The sequence below is a fragment of the Microtus ochrogaster genome (assembly GCF_000317375.1).
Source record: "Microtus ochrogaster isolate Prairie Vole_2 chromosome 14 unlocalized genomic scaffold, MicOch1.0 chr14_random_1, whole genome shotgun sequence".
NCBI lineage: Eukaryota > Metazoa > Chordata > Mammalia > Rodentia > Cricetidae > Microtus > Microtus ochrogaster.
In genome coordinates, this window is record NW_004949096.1 from 25,354,973 (window position 1) to 25,372,461 (window position 17,489).

The 17,489-nt window shown below is 42.4% G+C and overlaps 1 protein-coding gene across 1 annotated transcript in view; it reads left to right on the plus strand.

Annotated features, from left to right (window-relative positions):
• Positions 1 to 17,489, plus strand: part of Ryr3 (ryanodine receptor 3) — a 571,876-nt gene that overhangs the window by 348,596 nt on the left and 205,791 nt on the right. Inside the window, exons 22-28 of the mRNA XM_026787730.1 lie at positions 390 to 494; positions 2,151 to 2,254; positions 3,411 to 3,494; positions 5,734 to 5,893; positions 7,688 to 7,835; positions 9,262 to 9,470; positions 10,030 to 10,204. Of these exons, the coding sequence (XP_026643531.1) occupies positions 390 to 494; positions 2,151 to 2,254; positions 3,411 to 3,494; positions 5,734 to 5,893; positions 7,688 to 7,835; positions 9,262 to 9,470; positions 10,030 to 10,204 (985 nt within the window). The remainder of the gene's footprint in view (positions 1 to 389; positions 495 to 2,150; positions 2,255 to 3,410; positions 3,495 to 5,733; positions 5,894 to 7,687; positions 7,836 to 9,261; positions 9,471 to 10,029; positions 10,205 to 17,489) is intronic.

Genomic DNA, 17,489 nt, shown 5'->3' on the forward strand with positions numbered 1-17,489 from the left:
GTGTGTGTGTGTGTGTGTGTGTGTGTGTGTGTGTGTGTGTGTGTGTGTACTCTTGGGCTACAGGGCACACATAGAGATCAGAGAGTTCTTTCTTGAGTTGATTCTCTCCTTCCACTCTGGGATGGGGATGAGATCAAATTCAGGTTTGGGTATTGGAGAGTTCTGATAGCGTTCAGGTTGGACATGTGGAGGCATAGAAAGAACTAAAGCAGTGGAATAATTTGAGAAGCCTGGAGGAACTTCTCCAAAGTTTGAGAAGTTTGGAGCTCAGGCCAAGAGCAGAGCAGCCCCTCCGCCTCGTTTGCAATGAATTCAGCGCGGGGGCATCTGAGACTTTAATCCAGTTCATGTCTGTAGTTCTGGCTTTTCTCTTGCTCCTTTCTCTGCAGGTTGTTTTGCCACTTCACCTAGAAAAGATCCGAGACAGGCTGGCTGAAAATATCCACGAGCTTTGGGGAATGAATAAAATCGAACTTGGCTGGACTTTTGGCAAAGTATGTGCTCCCGTGGCCAGACCCAGTGGGGTGTGTGGTACCCGGAGGAAGGGTTCCTTGAACATGTCACTGAGGATGGGAATCGGTGAAGCAGAAAGCTCCTCTTCCTACAACCTTCCTGCCTAACCGTTGCAATTAGTAGCAGCCTGTTCTCCAGTCAGTCAGCACTGAAGAGACCAGCTCTTCACAGGCACAGCTGGGAACCCACCTCCCAGCTCACCTCCTAACTTTGGTTTCTCACACACACACACACACACACACACACACACACACACACACTTCACAATTCTCCCTCTTCCCTTCAGAAAAAGCGGTCTGCTCTGTGTGGATGGCGGGAGCGGGCTGATTCATTGTTTTGAATCTGAAGTTGTTTAACGTGGCTTTCAGAGGGATGGCTAAGATTAATGGAGACCAGAGGGGGTTAGGGAGTCCCTTGCACTAGAAGGCATTTTTCAGGGAGAATGTAAATTGACTTTGCTCTGTGATTTGTCTGAGGTCACTTCTGGAAGCAGGATAGGTGAGTTTTACAGCTTCCTGAGACCCGGACATTTTCTAGTCATACATACTCCTGTTAGTTACCGAAAAGGTCCCTGCACTCTAACCGTGTGTGTGTGTCCATAGCTGCTGCAAAAGTGTCCTCATGAGTGATCTCCTCTCCGCAGTATGCTCTTGAAGTCTCTCCTTCAGAGAACGCAACACAATTAGACTTTTCAACTGCATTCATTGTTGCAAATATTTTATCACCCTTTCCTACTTCATTAGACTGTTGATTTCCCAGGGGTGGAGCTATCTGACCTCATTAGTAAGCTCATAAAATCTCGATTGGTACGTTCAAGCATTTATGAAACGACAGTGAGTGGATGCTTGGGTCCGTGCTGTTCAGTGCAGCAGTCACGTATGGCTGCCGAACAGCTGAAAGGTCTCTAGTCAGGATTGTGATGTGCTGTGTGGTGGATCTAAAACTCACATGGGATTTTCGTTTGTTTGAGATAACAGCTCTCGCTGTCCTGAGACTTCTATAGACCTGACTGGCCTTGCACTCCGAGATCCACCTGCCTCTACCTACTGAGAACTCAGATTAAAGGCGTGTGTCACTGTGCCCGGCTTCGCACTGTGTTTTTAAGACTAGTTTTACACTATTTTATTCTTATTCTTATAAAAAAATATACTACATGTATAGAGCTAAATAAAATACATTGTTAAAGTTAATTTGATCTAGTTATTTTGTTTTTCTAACATGGCCATTAAAAATTTTGAGATTACACATGTGGTCCATACCCATAGTCCTTTTGTGATTATGTGTGTAGTCCATATCTGTAGCCATGTTCAGAAGCGTGCTGTCCTCCAGTAACATTTTGGTGACGTAAATTTTAACAAAAGCACAGCTACAACTTACAAAATTACTTTCTTGGAAAAGCATGTTCTAAACAGAGACACCTGTGTAGAAATAAGTGCACAGAGTTCAAGCCATTGACAGCATGAGAACCGTGTACAGCCATTCCTGAGAGAGGCACGCACGTTCACTTATCAGCAAGTCACTGTCTTTGTCTGACTGGTATGCGTGGCCTTGAGCCCTCGAACAATGTTCATTTCTTTCTTCAGAACAGAGCCAGCTGTCAAAACTTAAATTCTCTTCCTTCTCATGTTGTCACCTAGATACGGGATGACAACAAAAGACAACACCCCTGCCTTGTTGAGTTTTCAAAGCTCCCTGAAACTGAGAAGAACTACAACCTACAAATGTCAACGGAAACCTTGAAGTGAGTGTTTAATTGAATGTGGACTAGACAGTGAGGGGGGCAATTTGATGCATTGTCTCTAAACTGCAAGGGTGTGTCCCCCTTGTCAGCAAACATGACACACTGAAAAATCACAGGCAGTGGTGATTCTTCATGTCACAGAGCCTAGCATGGTGAGGAGCTGACCCACAATACTATTTAGTATATGTATTTCTCCAGAGACTATTTTGCCATTTGCTGTTTTCTAGAAATAGTGTGGGGATGTAGGATGCAGCCCAGGAGGGGCAGGAGGAAGGAGAGAAATAGAATCAAAGGACCAAATGTCATTTGTCATTGATATTAAATCAAGTTTTTTTAAAAGGTATTTTTAAAAATGAAAGAAAATTATGGTTTGATTACTAAAATCCCAAATTTTATTGATTTTTTAATTGTGCCATGAATCCCATTCACAGTCCTAAAAAAAAAAAAAACCTAGATATCCTAATCCACATTGGTACCTCCAATTTTTAATTCACTTTGTGTTTGTTATCTATTGTTTCTTTGTATTTCCCTGCTCTCTGTCAGTGCAGAACAGTCTAACATTGGCTTGTTGACATAACAAAGATGTGAACTGCTTTGTCTCATAGGCTCATTTATCCACCATCTTTAATTCCAAAGAGTTTTAAGCATCTTGGTACATCGAGTATAGCTCAAGGTGCTATACTGACCTCGCTTAGCAAATATTTACTGGCCTGAAGAGTTGATGTTAGAATCCTGTCTATTCCATGAAATCAAGTGCTTGATATAATTCAAAGTGAATTTATAAACTAGAAAATGTCTCCATGTGGGGCAATTAACAAGCTTCTCTTTCATGTTCTTATGCCTGCTATCATCTAAATCAGAAGTTGGCACGTTATGGCCTGTGGGATAAACAAACCAGGCACCTGTTTCTGTAAATATATTTTCATTGCAATAAAGCTGGGCTCGTTTTTTTTTTGCATTTTATCGGTGGCTACTTTTATTCCGTATTGTCAGAGTTGGGTAGTTATATATACACAAAGCCTTGCTGTCTGTCCCTTTGCAGAAAATGTTGGCCAACTTCTGGTCTAAATGAATTTCTTCTGTCCACTTAACCAGCTCAGACATGGGTTAGAGCTCCTGCAGTTAACGCCAATCTCTTCCTTGTGTTACATCACAGAACCCTGCTGGCCCTGGGGTGCCACATTGCTCACGTTAACCCGGCTGCTGAAGAGGATCTCAAGAGAGTCAAACTGCCCAAAAAGTAGGTGAATTTTCTAATGATTCAAGCTGAGTGTAAAAGATGAGAGGGTGGAGGCCTGTGTACAAAGGCAGGGGGCAGATCATATACCTGGTAGCATCTTAGAATATTAGCATCTTAGAATACTCCCCCAGTTACTTAGATGGCACTGAGACCCTCAGGAGAAGCCTACTGTAAGGAAACATTTCAAGATCCCCTCTGTGTTTGTTCCTTCTGCCCATACCTAATAATACTATGCTTAATTTTGAGCTAGGAGGTCTACCAACCTCAAATTAGTGCACTCTCTTTAGTCAATAGGAAGTGCAGTTGGCAAGAGCTTGGAAATGGTTCCTAGTCACTGCAGATAGTCACTCCATGCCTCTGGCACTGTGCGAACATCTAAGTCCTTCATGGAAGTGGGAATCTGTACCAAGATTCCATTCGCCTGTGTGTGCCTGAGTGTCCTACTATCTTCCCACCTCTACACTCAGACAAAGTCACACATTCAGGTACCTGCTCACTGGTACATCTGCTGGCTCATTCACTGTTTCATTCTCTTGCTCCTCAGTGCCAGCCCTGGGTACACATAGAACCCAAAACAGTGCCAGCCATAATCAAATGCTTGCCATCCCCATCCTTCTTCAACTCCCACACTGATGAGTCACTCTTCCACATAGCACCTAGCAACAAGGAAATCACATCTAAGAGATGGAGAGGCACATTCCTAGCTGAGGTTGCTAGAACCGGGATATATTGATGTGTGTTGAGTCTGCCAGAAGGAGTTGTCTTGAGATGGTAGAGACAGGGCCATTTCCTATGACTATAACAGATTCTGTATCTTGTACTATCCAGCGTGTTCTATACAGAATGGGTTTCATTCAGACTATCATGTTCCAGTTCTTGCTCTAGCCTGGGCAGTCCATAGCCCTAAATCCCTTCAGCATCTATGGACTGATATTCCCACATGGATGCAATTAGCTGCTCTGGGGATAGTTACCCTATTTGTAGTGTACCCAACCTCCCCCTTACATGATACACCTACCTGAGTTGTAGTAAGATCTTTCACATTTACTTGTTATGTCTCAAATTATAGGCACTTGAGGCTGTGACTCCTGAACTGGAGAGCCAACTGCAAAAGTCACTTCAAGCTCACAAATTTTCAGTTGTCCTGGCTTTTTATCTTAACTTCAAGAACAAAAGTTGAGCTTTGTAAGAATGAGTAGCCATTCTGTGCTGTTTTATAAGAAAGCCTTTAGCTCAGCTTTTATCCTTGCCAATCTGGTTTTAACATTTTGTCTTCTGAAGTAGAGTGGAAGGGTTTCTGATAATGTTGCAACAGGCTGAATGCATCTATCATTTGCAGGACCCATAAATAGTTTTCTTAGATATAAAAATGAATTTGTATTAACTCTGTTTTCTTGTGTTATACTTTGAAGTCTATGAGAATATATTAGTTATAAGGCGGTACAATAGCAACTTCATCTGTGAGCATAAAATAGAGTTTGCTTTATCTACCAACCAAAGAGGGGAGATTTTATCTGTGCCCTCATTTGTTCACTGAGTATGTGTGTGTATTGTATGTACATTTGATCTTAGTAAAATAAAGTAAAAAACTGGTTAATACAGAGCTTCATTGCTGTTTACAGTACTGAGAGTAAGAACTCTGAGTGTTCAGTCATAGATGGGCTGGCTGTATCAACCCCATACCAAAGGTTCGGGGAACATCCCAGAAAAGGGTACAGGAAGAGCTAGAGGGTAGGAAGACATGCTGTGAAATTCTGTTCTGTGGACATTACATGGTTGTTGCACACATGAACTCAGAGCAGCTGTGGTTATCTGCAGAAGACAGATATGGTGATCTATCAACAGAACTTCACAAGATCAACAGTAAAAAAAATGTCAACAAGAGGTGGGAGGAGTTCCAAAGACACTAACTTCTTCATTGGCAGCTGATGGCTGCCTGCTAGGGATGGAAAGTCAATTTTCTTTCATTGGGGGCTACTGGCAGGTTACCCATGCTTCACTGGATAAGCCCACACCTTTGCAGATAAGGGAATTTCTAACTCAATGCATTATTTTTTAAAAGGCATTAAACTTGAAGTGAGTTAGAGGAAGCATGGGGGCAATTGGAAGAGGTAATAGGGTATTGATAGACATATGTTATACATATATGTAATCTTCAGGGGATAAATTTGTAAAAATCTAGAAAAAGAGAATCTTGTGTAGTCATTCAAAATGTTTATACTTTTGCATTCACTTGTAGCTATATGATGTCCAATGGGTACAAGCCAGCTCCTTTGGATTTATCCGATGTTAAGCTGTTACCACCTCAAGAAATTTTAGTGGATAAGCTTGCAGAGAATGCACACAATGTTTGGGCAAAGGACAGAATAAAACAAGGATGGACCTATGGCATTCAACAGGTGAGGAGTGCTGGGTCAAGCATGCTAGAGAAGTAGATGTGGTCATCTATCAAAATGTCATTCTGCCGTGAAGCATGTGAGATTGGAATATGGGCACTGCTCTTGCCCTCTATCCCTCACACTGTGCTTTGTTTATTATTTATGGAACCGTGGACCAGCGAAATTTGTAACTGTCACATTGACATTGACTACAGGCATCATTTCAATGTTGCAGAAGTGGATAAAGTTTATCTTTCCTGTAGTTAGAGATTCGCTGTTAAAGTACACACACAGGGCGATGTATTTTATCCCACCCTCTGTCTTACTGTTTTTACCATAGAGTCAAGATTTCATGATACCCTCCAAGGCCAGGGTTTGGAACAAATCAATACCCTGGGCCAGTAGTATTTCTGGGATAAGATATGAGAACAAATCAACATCATGGGCCAGCAGTAGTTCTGAGATGGCCCCCAAAATAGCTACCACTGAGATCAATTCAAGGGGGAAATAGACCACAAAAGGAGTGAACCAATTTGCCCAGAAGCTCCCCCCCCCACACACACACACACACTTTGGGCCATTGAGCTAAGGATCCTTGGGCAAAACTGTAACTCCTGGCTTGATTTTGAAGCAACCTAACTGCAAAGTTAGGTGTGTGTGTGACTTTGTAATGAGGAATCCAGCAGAGTTAGCATCAGGATTCATTGCAAGCCATTTGACCCAGCCCTTTCCCTAAACTATTTCCCCCATCTTACTAATCACTAAGGGTTATTATTCAGAAAGTTCACATGAGTTAGCTCATACCTCGGCCTCTATGTTGATTTTTTATCACTAAGACAAAATACCCAACAGCAGCAACTTAGAGAGAAAGAGGGGTAAAGGAGTTGGCTCATGGCCTCAGTTTACAGTCTATCATGGTCGAAGTACATGGCCACAGTAGCTTGGTTGGGGCAGCAGGATCTTATAGCACGTGTTGTTTGGTATCTTCTGGATCAGTCTGCAAAAGAAGATGGGGCCATAACCTTTAAATACTTGCCTACCAGTTTCTCTCTTGGACCATCCCAGCCTCATCTCTTCACAAGGCTCCCAAAACAACACCACAAGCTGGAGAGCAGATGTTCAAATGCACGAGGCTGTGGGGGACATTTAAGTTTCAGTTTCAAACTAGGAAATCTCCCAAACTTACTTCCAGGAAATCTGGAAGGCAAGAGGAATTCAGCTATTAAAACATGGAGGCCTGGGGATGAGGAGGTTTGGACAGGGTACCATGCAACTTAGTTTGATCAGCTTTTCCTGCAGTTGTCATTTCTTTACTCTCATAATGAGTCTCGCCTAAGAAACTGGGGACCACTCCACTGCATGATGGACCTTTTGTGATAGGATGGATCCACTTTGCCTCTGCCTCTCTTCCAGTGTCTGTCTGATGACTTAAGATGCTGATGTGTTGGGGGGCAGGGGTTGACAGTTAAATGGGGCATGAGTTTCCGTAAGGGAATAGCTAAGCCTTTCCCATCTGCCTTACCTTGGGAACGGAGGGTGCTAACCAGTTTCATGACACTTCATTTTATTTGCTGGCTGGCATTATTAAAGTGTTGTTTTTAATGCTAGCTTTGAGCATTAGTAAGCTTTCTCCTTTTACACTCATTTAATCCTGAAGATAAGTGGCAACTACGCACACTGCTAAATCTCACGCCACATGGGGAAATGTAATCGACCAGTGTGAGCCAGCTGAGAAGTCAGGAGTATGTGAGTAGGATGGGCTGCTTCTGAAACTGAGATATGTTTTCTTGGCACCTTCCCTTTGGCTTCACATAGGATTTGAAGAACAAAAGAAATCCCCGTCTGGTGCCATATATATTACTGGATGAGCGCACCAAGAAATCAAATAGGGACAGCCTGCGGGAAGCTATACGGACGTTTGTTGGTTATGGTTATAACATCGAGCCATCGGACCAAGAACTAGGTAACGAGCTGTAATCACTCATTCTTGCAGTAGTTTACTAAGTAAGTTCCCTTATAAGGAAATGTTATCTTTAAATAGGGCTAATTTACACTATTGTAAATGGTGCAGTTCTTAAAATGTGATATTTTATTCTCACAGAACTTCATACATGAACATAATGTGTTTTCACTATATTTCACCGTGCTCCTCCTCCTAACTGTATATCAGCTCTCACCACCCCTCCTTCCGACTTTATGTCCTTTTCTGTTTTCTAGCACACTAAGTTCACTTTGTGCTGCCTAGTGGTCCATTTTAGAAGTGGTATTTTGATTTCTGTGAAGCATTATCCCATTGATAGATTTATTAAGCAAAAATGCATACAATGTATTCTGATCCTGATTTTCCCTCCCTTATCTCCTCCCAGATCCTCCCCAGCTCCTTACATCCAACTCCACAGCTTCACCTTCTTTCTCTCTCTCTTTAGGGAAAAAAAAAACAAGCAGGCAAAAATAAAAACAATTAAAAAATAAAACAGTAAAAGAAAATACAAGCGACACACACAAAAAAAATCCGTAAAACACAAAATTGGAAACCATATTATACAAGCAAAGGACCAGTAAAAATAACATGAAGCAAAAAATATCTTGGAAACACCATTGAGTTTGTTTTGTGTCCGCCACCTACTGCTGGATATGCAGCCTTCCCTTTATCGTGGTTTATATACCCAGTGAGACTCCATTGGAAAAGACCTAAGTTTTCCTTTGCTAGTGATTGCCAATTGGAGGCAGCCTCTTGGTTAGGGATGGTAGCTCCTGTCCAGTTCCCCCTCTTAGTGCTGGGACCCCATCTGGATTGAACCTGTGCACACCTCATGACAGATATCTTTACAATGTGCATTTCTGTGACCCAGCCCTAGGGCAAATACATTTTCTCTAAGGTAGCTAAGCTTTTCAGGATACCCGGTTACAGACCAAATCACATTTATTTTCTCTCATCCTCCAAAACTTGAATGTCAGATTATTTAGAGGTCATGAAATGACTGTTTCCAGTTAAATTCTATTACTGTCAAAATCACAAGTTTACTCTGGAAGTACCAAAAGCCACAGTGGTTCATGAGATGGAATCGGTCCTGGATTCAGAGCTTCTATCCTGCTTACTATGATGCCAAAGAAGTGATTGAACCTCTCTGACCCTCGGTTTTTCTATTCTGACCTTATAAGGTTGTTGTGAAGAAATCGCCGTGAGGTCAATATTCAGTAAACGGTGGTCACATTGTTGTTGTAATGTGCTAATAAAGATGGGTGCCATGGTGTAAACAAAATGCCTTATTGCACAGTGGGAGATCTATGACCATCTTCGTCGATGGTTTCAAGTTCTTTGAGGAATGCATAATTATTAAAAGTCTGTGACCGCTCTTTCCCTCCTCCTTATCTTCTGCTTCTCACAGTAGCTGACCCCACTGTTGAGAAGGTCAGCATAGACAAGATTCGATTTTTCCGGGTAGAGCGGTCATATGCAGTAAAGTCTGGAAAGTGGTACTTTGAATTTGAAGTGGTAACCGGAGGAGATATGCGTGTCGGCTGGGCCAGGCCAGGCTGTCGTCCTGACATTGAACTGGGGGCTGATGACCAAGCCTTTGTGTTTGAAGGCAGCAGGGTGAGTCCACTCAGTAGCCACTCTTCATCACTACAAATTTACTTTTCCAGAGTTTTCCTTGGAGGCTGGAATTACTGGGAGTCTGGGTCTTAGGCTTCAGAGAAAATAGCTACCACCATTGGATAATAGACAATGAATAAATATTTCATGGGGATTGCTTCTTTGTTTTTGATTCCGGAAAAGGGGAAGACGATATCCTGCATCCTTTTAGTAATCATTCCCACTTCTACCCTTCCCCCCAAGATGGCTGGCTATGCTCCAGAGGTAACCCATTTAACTCTATAAAGCCGATATATTGTGACACTTTCATGTGTTCTAGAACGAAATGTGTTCAATGTCAAGGCTGACTGTGACCCAGTACACTCAGGTCACCTTGTCTTGTGACGCTGTATGTCTCATTTTCATTCGGCTGTAAGATAGACCCCTGTTCCTGACCTTTTTATAGACAGCATCTGCCACTAGAAATTAGGAGATCCTGCTGCCGTGGCCATTTCTCCAGATTCTGGGATTCTTGGGCTTCTTTTCTCTTCTTCTCTCAGACTGTGATCTTGTTTTGCAGGGTCAGCGTTGGCATCAAGGTAGCGGATATTTTGGACGAACTTGGCAGCCAGGAGATGTGGTTGGGTGTATGATTAACCTGGATGATGCTTCCATGATCTTCACACTGAATGGGGAGCTACTGATCACCAACAAAGGCTCTGAACTTGCCTTCGCTGACTATGAGATTGAGAACGGTAAATCCACCACCCCACCCTCCCTTACCCTGTGGGGTTGAAGGAAAACCGAGGCAAGTTGCTGGAGCTCCCCAGCATTCTAGTGAGAGTACACTATCCTTTGCATATTCAAAATTCTGAGAGATGGCCATCCTTTATGCTGAAATTTCCAAAGAATCAGACAGATAATGGTGATAGTCAGCATGTGCTTGTAAATATAAATTTTGTAGTCAGGCTAATTCCATGCCCTGTGCCTTGACATTTTAAGATTTCCCAGCTTGCTTTTAGTACAATGGGAATGCTAATTGTAAAGGGTGGAATGTCCTTGGCAGGAGAGAAAAAAAATCAGTGGATTAAAGAATTATCCTTTTATTCTGATTTGAATTGTCATTCTGCATGTTTGTGTAATTGAACTTGATGCTTTGATGAGAACCATTGGAACACAAAAGCTAGATTTAGCTGTTCCCTTGAATGAAATATAATTTATTTTGAAATTCAAACACACTGTGAAACCAAAGCAGAGTCGCGCTTATGATTGGCCATAGATGGAGGACAATAAGTGCAATGCTTCCAGTGTCGCAAAGGAGCAGTTATAGCTAATTATTTTCCTGTCTGCATGAACAAGAAGTACACAGATTGTTGGCATATGAAGAAAGAACGCTGGACTACAAACTGGCAGACTTGCTTCTTTTAAACTGTACAACTCCTAGGGAGACTGCTTGGCTGCTCTGGGCTTTCCATTCTTTGTCTACCAAAAGTAAGGGGACAGGTGGAAGAAATTCCATTATTCTTCCGGATATGAAATTCTGACAGTGACATAGCACAGGGATGTGCGCACCCCTGTGCTGTGTGCTATGCTGCACGCAGCTTCATCAGTTCAGATCGGAAGGCTGCTGCTCTGAGGCTGGAGACAAGAGCCCTCATCACACACCTGCCTCCTTGTGACATCTTAGCCCCTTCGCATCTCGTTCCTCCCCCACCCCCTGTAAATGACTAGGACTCCTTGTGGCACAGAATTTCTGAGAGGTTATGGAAATAGAGTCGGTCTCCAAAACACTAGGGATATATAACTGCATGAGCAAGAGAATAAAAACATAAAAAGCCATGTTCATGTGATAGAAATGTTCATTTCTTACAGAGTGTTTTAACTTTATGAAGATGTACCTTATTTTGATTTTTTTAGAGACAGGGTTTCTCTGTAGCTTTGGGGCCTGGAAGATGTACTTTTTACAGGCACCTGTTGTCTTCCATGTGCATGTCCAACTGAACCATTCAAGAGGTTGCCAGGAGCCTAATATTTGGGGAAACAGAAAGGTTGCAGCTGAGTCTGTTTTCCTAGCAAAAAGAAATCACTAAATCCAGGTAGAGATCATAATTCAATGCCTTTTAACAGATTTAAAATCCAAATATTTATTTATTTATTTATTTATTTATTATGTATACAATATTCTGTCTGTGTGTATGCCATTTTGAAGAAGGTCCTGATTAGAGAGCTAAGTGGAAAGATGTGGTATTGGCATCAGAATAAATGGCGACCGTGCAGCCTTGGATAAAAATGAGAGGGAACACAGCAGATGATATCAGTGCAGTGTAGGGGATCCATCCCAGGGTCCCACCATGTGCCGTGTTATATCGCTGAGTTCAGGAAGATAACGAGGCAATCCAGGTGTTTCCCCAAAGAAGAGTAGGAAAAGTCCGTAGACCAGCACTTTTTTCTTGGCTTTACTACTGTGTGACCTAGAAGGGGATTATGTATCTACCTGCCTTGGGTTCATGTATAAGAAACATGAGAATCTCGTCTGACTTGCAGTGTTGAGAGCTGTGTGAAGTTTGTATAGCTTTGCATTAAGTATAAAGCCTTGATGTTTAAGGTACATCCCACCTTGTTAAAAATGCAAGAGTCTCAGCCCCACAGCAGACTCATAGCCAGCATCCTGCCCAGAGACTCTGGTGGTTTGTACATACACATATATATCTTACATTCTGAGAAACGGTAGTCTAACACAGGCGCAAAGGCCAGTGGTGGCAGTGCAGAGGAGCTCCCTTCTAATTGTGGACTAAGTAAGATGGAAATAGGGAAAGTGACTAATAATGCAGAACATGAGTTATAAACGGCAAGTGACTAATGCAGAGTGAAAAAACCTCACTCGGGTGGCATCTGAATTGAATGCTGAATAAAGAATCCGGAATGAAATAAGTCAAAGGAATGTAACCCCATCAAGATGCAAGGTGGCTAGTGTTGGAGCAGCAGGGAGCTTCAGGAAGGGTTGGAACCATAAGAAAGCAGGGATTTATATATGGGATGAGTAAATGATAGAGCTGGCAAGGCAGATGAGGTGTAGATCACGGCCTTATGTGTCGAGACTCAGCCTTCTCATGCAAGAAATCCGTGCCTAATCAGAGCCGAACACCCACCCCTGTACTTCCCCTTGTAGAATGTGCACACTACAGTATTTGAGCAGAGAGGTACTGAGAAAGAGAGAACTGTTTGAGAGTAGCTTGTCTTTCAAAAAGTATCCGTGCTGTGATGAAAGAGATGCCTTTATTCTGCGGGGACACGATCTGACCTTCAGAATAACAAATTCTATTATTAGCAAGCTGTCTGATAATAGGCTTGTACTGTAATATGTTTGTGCATTATACTGTAGTATTGGATCTGCTTTAATAATACAGAGACAAGATAATTGGAAGGCCCTTTCAGCTCTGCGATAGCGCAGGAGTTGGTGGAGGGATGGTTGAAAGGAAGCTGATGTGTCATGCTTTAATAACAGCAGCAGCAGCCAGAGGCCAGTGATAATCATACCTCATCTCCTTGTTCAGTGCAAAATGTAGAACGAGGCGGCAAATCTTGCCTGGACTTTCAAGAGAACCATCTGTTGAAACAAAACATATAATGCTTTGTGATCACCTTAAGGCACAATGTGTACTGGCACTCTTCAGGTCACCAGTCATCTAGGTCCAAGATCCTCAGTTGGAATCGTTTGGTCTTCTGGAGAAAGAATAAGAACAATCATCACAGGGTGTAGCTTGTCCTTTGTCTCAGGAGAGTGACACATTCATCATTGTCTCTGTGGAAAGCTCTTATCTGTTTCATTGTTTCCTGGTCCCTGACCTAGACCATCATAGCCCTTAATATTGTCACAGCCTCAGCTATCTGGAAGCTCAGAAGCTTCCAAAGTAGATCTTACAGTTAGTCTTCACATTTCCTTCGCTTAAATGAAAGAGGGAAAATCTTGAAGATCCTGCCAGACCTTGGAATGAGACATCTGGAATAGGCTTTGGGGTGTGCAGTCCTCTGAGGAACATCCTGTCTCTTGCTGCAGCATTGGAGTTTACAGGGGAAGCCTTCCATGATGATCCTGCCCATTGGTCTGTCTAAGTCTAAAAAGATCCCAGGACTCTGCTAACGCTACGAGGTAGAAAATAAAGTTTATTTGATGGAAGTGCCCCTGCTATCTGTGCCCTTGTGCCAAAGGGTCCTATTAAAATTATTCTCTCTCTAGATGGGGGCTGTGCTCAGAAACTGGATGTCACCTCTTGTTTCCTGAACATGCTACCATGCTCCGCCTTCCCAGTTTGTCTCTGAATTCCATCTTGAGGCTTAGCAGTAAATAAAAAGAAGAAAAATAGATGCCATGGTTGACATTCAGAGAAATATCCCCCAGGAATGTCCCAGGGTCATCTAACCACCTCTCTGCAAGATCCTTTTTCTGCCACACTGTTAGTGATATTCCTCTTATCTGGCTGAAGATTGAAACGAATGGCAATCTATAATCATTTGGATTTTCCAGATTATTGTTTCTTTCTAACCACCTGATACTAAAAAAAAATGCTCCTCTTAATCATAACATTAGAATGAGATACTATGTATATGAAACCAAGTTTACCAGTGTTGAAATAAGAGCGGCTGGGCTGCATCCCCAGCACCCGGCCGCCCACATCGCTAGCTTAGCTTATGACCCAAAATAATTACACGGAAACTGTATTCTTTTAAACACTGCCTGGCCCCAATAGTTCCAGCTTCTTATTGGCTAGCTCTTACATATTGATCTAACCCATTTCTATTATTCTGTGTAGTCCACAAGCTGGCTTACCAGGAATGATCTTAACCTGCATCTGCCTGGAGTTGGAGAACCATGGCGACTCTCTGACTCAGCTTCTTTCTCCCAGCATCCTGTTCTGTTTTCTCCGCCTACCTAAGGGTTGGCCTATGAAATGGGCCTAGGCAGTTTCTTTATTAATAAGAAATCATTCCCACATCATACCAGAACCTGGGATCTTCTGAAAAGTTTAAGTTTATGCTTTCTTCTCTTTCCTTTTCTGAGATTGCAGTTCTGTATAAGTGGTTTGATTTAATTCCATTAAATTCATTAATGCAATTCTGAACCTCTTCAAAGTTGTTTACATATTTGCAGCTGTTTCCTTACACTGTTGAGTGTAAGGAAGTAGCAGAGGGAGATGGGATTTTTGCTCCTTTTATTTTACCTTTCTTCCTATATCTCCAGTCTCATTTGGACTACAGGTTATTTGGTGTGTGTGTGTGTGTAGTGACAGTCCTAGTTTGTGACAATAAAAACTGTGTTAATGGTAATGTCACATGGCCTTGCCAAGTGGGTCCTGTTATCCACATAAACTCCAGAGAGTCATGTGGGTCCCTGTGTACAGGCAGACATGTTCCTCTAAGGGGCTTGGAGGGGCTGTTGACTGTGCATCTTCAATAGCCTAATCTAGAGGCAAAACAGTGAGCTATAAGATTCAGCATCATCAGAGGGAAGGAATATCTAGCCACAAAGCAAATTAGTTCAGAATAGAATTGGGAAACAGCTACCCCAGCTTCCACCTTTGATGTTTGCTCTGGAGACCACATTGTCCACAAACTGATGTTGTAGTTTGCCTAGAAAAATTGAGCAAGTTACTTAATTCCCTTAGTCCTGGTTTCCTCATCCATAAAATGGGCATAAAAAGATAAATCTGTAGAGCAGTAAGCCCAGCATTCAGAAAATGATTGACAATTATTGCTGTTGTAGTTTATTGCATGATTGTTGCCCCTCTCCTTTATCTATCATGCAGAATATAAAGTTACATGAAATACTCATGCATTGAGTTGAAATGTCCCAAGATGGTGAGATGACCAGCTAAAGCCCGTTGGATGGATGGAGAGTTGAGTAAATCAAATATACTTCTCCAAAAAATGTGCCTTTTGTAAATTCATCTTTCCTCTGTGACTTCCTCGGTATCCTTTGCCTGATTCAAGCCTTAGATCTCCCATCTCTTCTGTTGTGTTGCTTGACATCTGCAGCTCTTCCCACTTAGCCCCCCAGGATCCCCCACACTTACCCCTCATTGCTCTAGCATCTGTGGCTTCTGTTGTCTTAGTATTTCTCCAACTGGGTTCAACTTTCCCCCAGAAGAGAGGGCTCCAGCCTGCAGGGACATTTACTCCACTCTATAACATAATGTCCTCTACCCAGGGATGTACCTCCATTTCAATCCAGGGCATTCGTCCCTGTACCATCTATTTCCTCCCATCAACTGACTGGCAGCTGGAGTGTGACTCAGAGGGTATGAGATCATTTCGTACTAGTCCTTTCATGACCTTGCTCAAGTCTGTTGGTGCCTCAGTTCTTAAGCTCCCTCCTAGTTGAGTGCTGTCTCTTTACAATGAGGAAGAACCCAAATTCCTGCAGCAGGCAGGGCAGGGGACGGGGAGGCTCAATGCAAATAATACTTCTCTTACCTTCTGTTGTTGGTGGGTCTGTCTCCAAGTGAAGTCACCTTTCTCCTGCTTCCCACTCAGAATTTTGTGCCTGCTTAGTGTCTGTCCCACCATTCTACTAAAGAAGAAAGGAGAAGAAAGTTTCTGAACGTTTCCTGGTCTCTGGTTGCATCAAGCTTGTAGTGCCAAATGTCTGTGCTCTAAGATAAAAGCACCATGTCTGGCTTGAGTTATGCTCTTTATCAGATGGACTGAAACACTGTCTTGGGAGGAAGGTGGTTTACATCAAAAACATTCACTCTTTTAAATTCCTTTCCTTGCCCTCCTGTAAATGAGCTCCTGAAACTGGGGTACTTCCTCCTCATCCCTAAAGTCTCATTACAACATATATCAGAGCCCCTGTGTAGAACTGGGAAGATCTGGTAATCTTCGGTCTACTCTGTAATCAGATTTCCAGCAACTTATTTATAAGAAGCAAGCCTAACATTGCTAGGGCAGCTTCTAATTGTCTAGTCTACGGCCTCTCTGGAGTGACAGGGCCAGAGGTCCAGCCCCAATGTTTGGTGGCCATCAGAGGACTCTATCATTCTGCCAGGAGGACATTAATATGCTCTAGTTTTAACAAGGGTAATACACATATGTATCCTAAATAAGTTCATATTCCTAATACCACCCAACTAGTATACAGATGACTCAGTTTTCACTTATGTGACTTGATTTACATAAGAATGGCATGTGGCCCCATAGCTTATCTGGCTAAAGAGTCTATATAGAATAAGAACACCGTGGCTTAGGTGATAATATATAGGTACTTACTCTACAAAGTGTGCAGTGTGGCCTTAGTACCTATGAACAATATAAAAAGTTCTTATTGTTTGACATAATACTCTCAAAATTGCTCTTGTGTTTCCCAGAAACAAAAAGATGAAAATGTATTTTCAAAACATATGATTTCACATACTAAAAAATATTAATAGTAAAACCATTTCTCTGAGGAGTAGCATCTGTTTTCTTTGTGGGAACCCCAGTGCCTGTATGAGGCATTGGCATCAGAGATGTTCCTTCCCTTCCTGGCCCTCTCTGCAGCTCCAGCTGCCTTCCAGCCGCCCGCCTCCCACATCCTCCTGATCCAGGATAATTAGTGCTTTCCCTGCTTTCCTGATTTGTTGGTCTACAATTATGATTTATAAATAACCCACAAACAAGAAATCCAGACAACTTTAACTTCTGCTTTGGTTTGTTTGGAATTTCTAAATATGATCAGGTCATAAATGTAAGCTCGGGGAGATGACAGTGGTGGCAGGAAGGAAGGATAGCATTTTTTCTGGCGCATGCTTGGCTCTCATAGTCCTGCATAGGTGAGGATGGCAGTAGACAAGGAATGTGGAAACCTATAAACTAGTAGCAATACAGTTTTCCTATTCAACACTCTCAAAACATAAAGGACCACTGAGTGACCTCTCATTTCACTGATGAGCAGTCGGAGGCCCAGAACAGTTGCCGTCACTTTTTTTTTATTGTTTGATTCTGTTCTTTGACAATTTCATGTACGTGCATATATTCTTTTTTTTTTTTTTTTTTTTTTTTTTT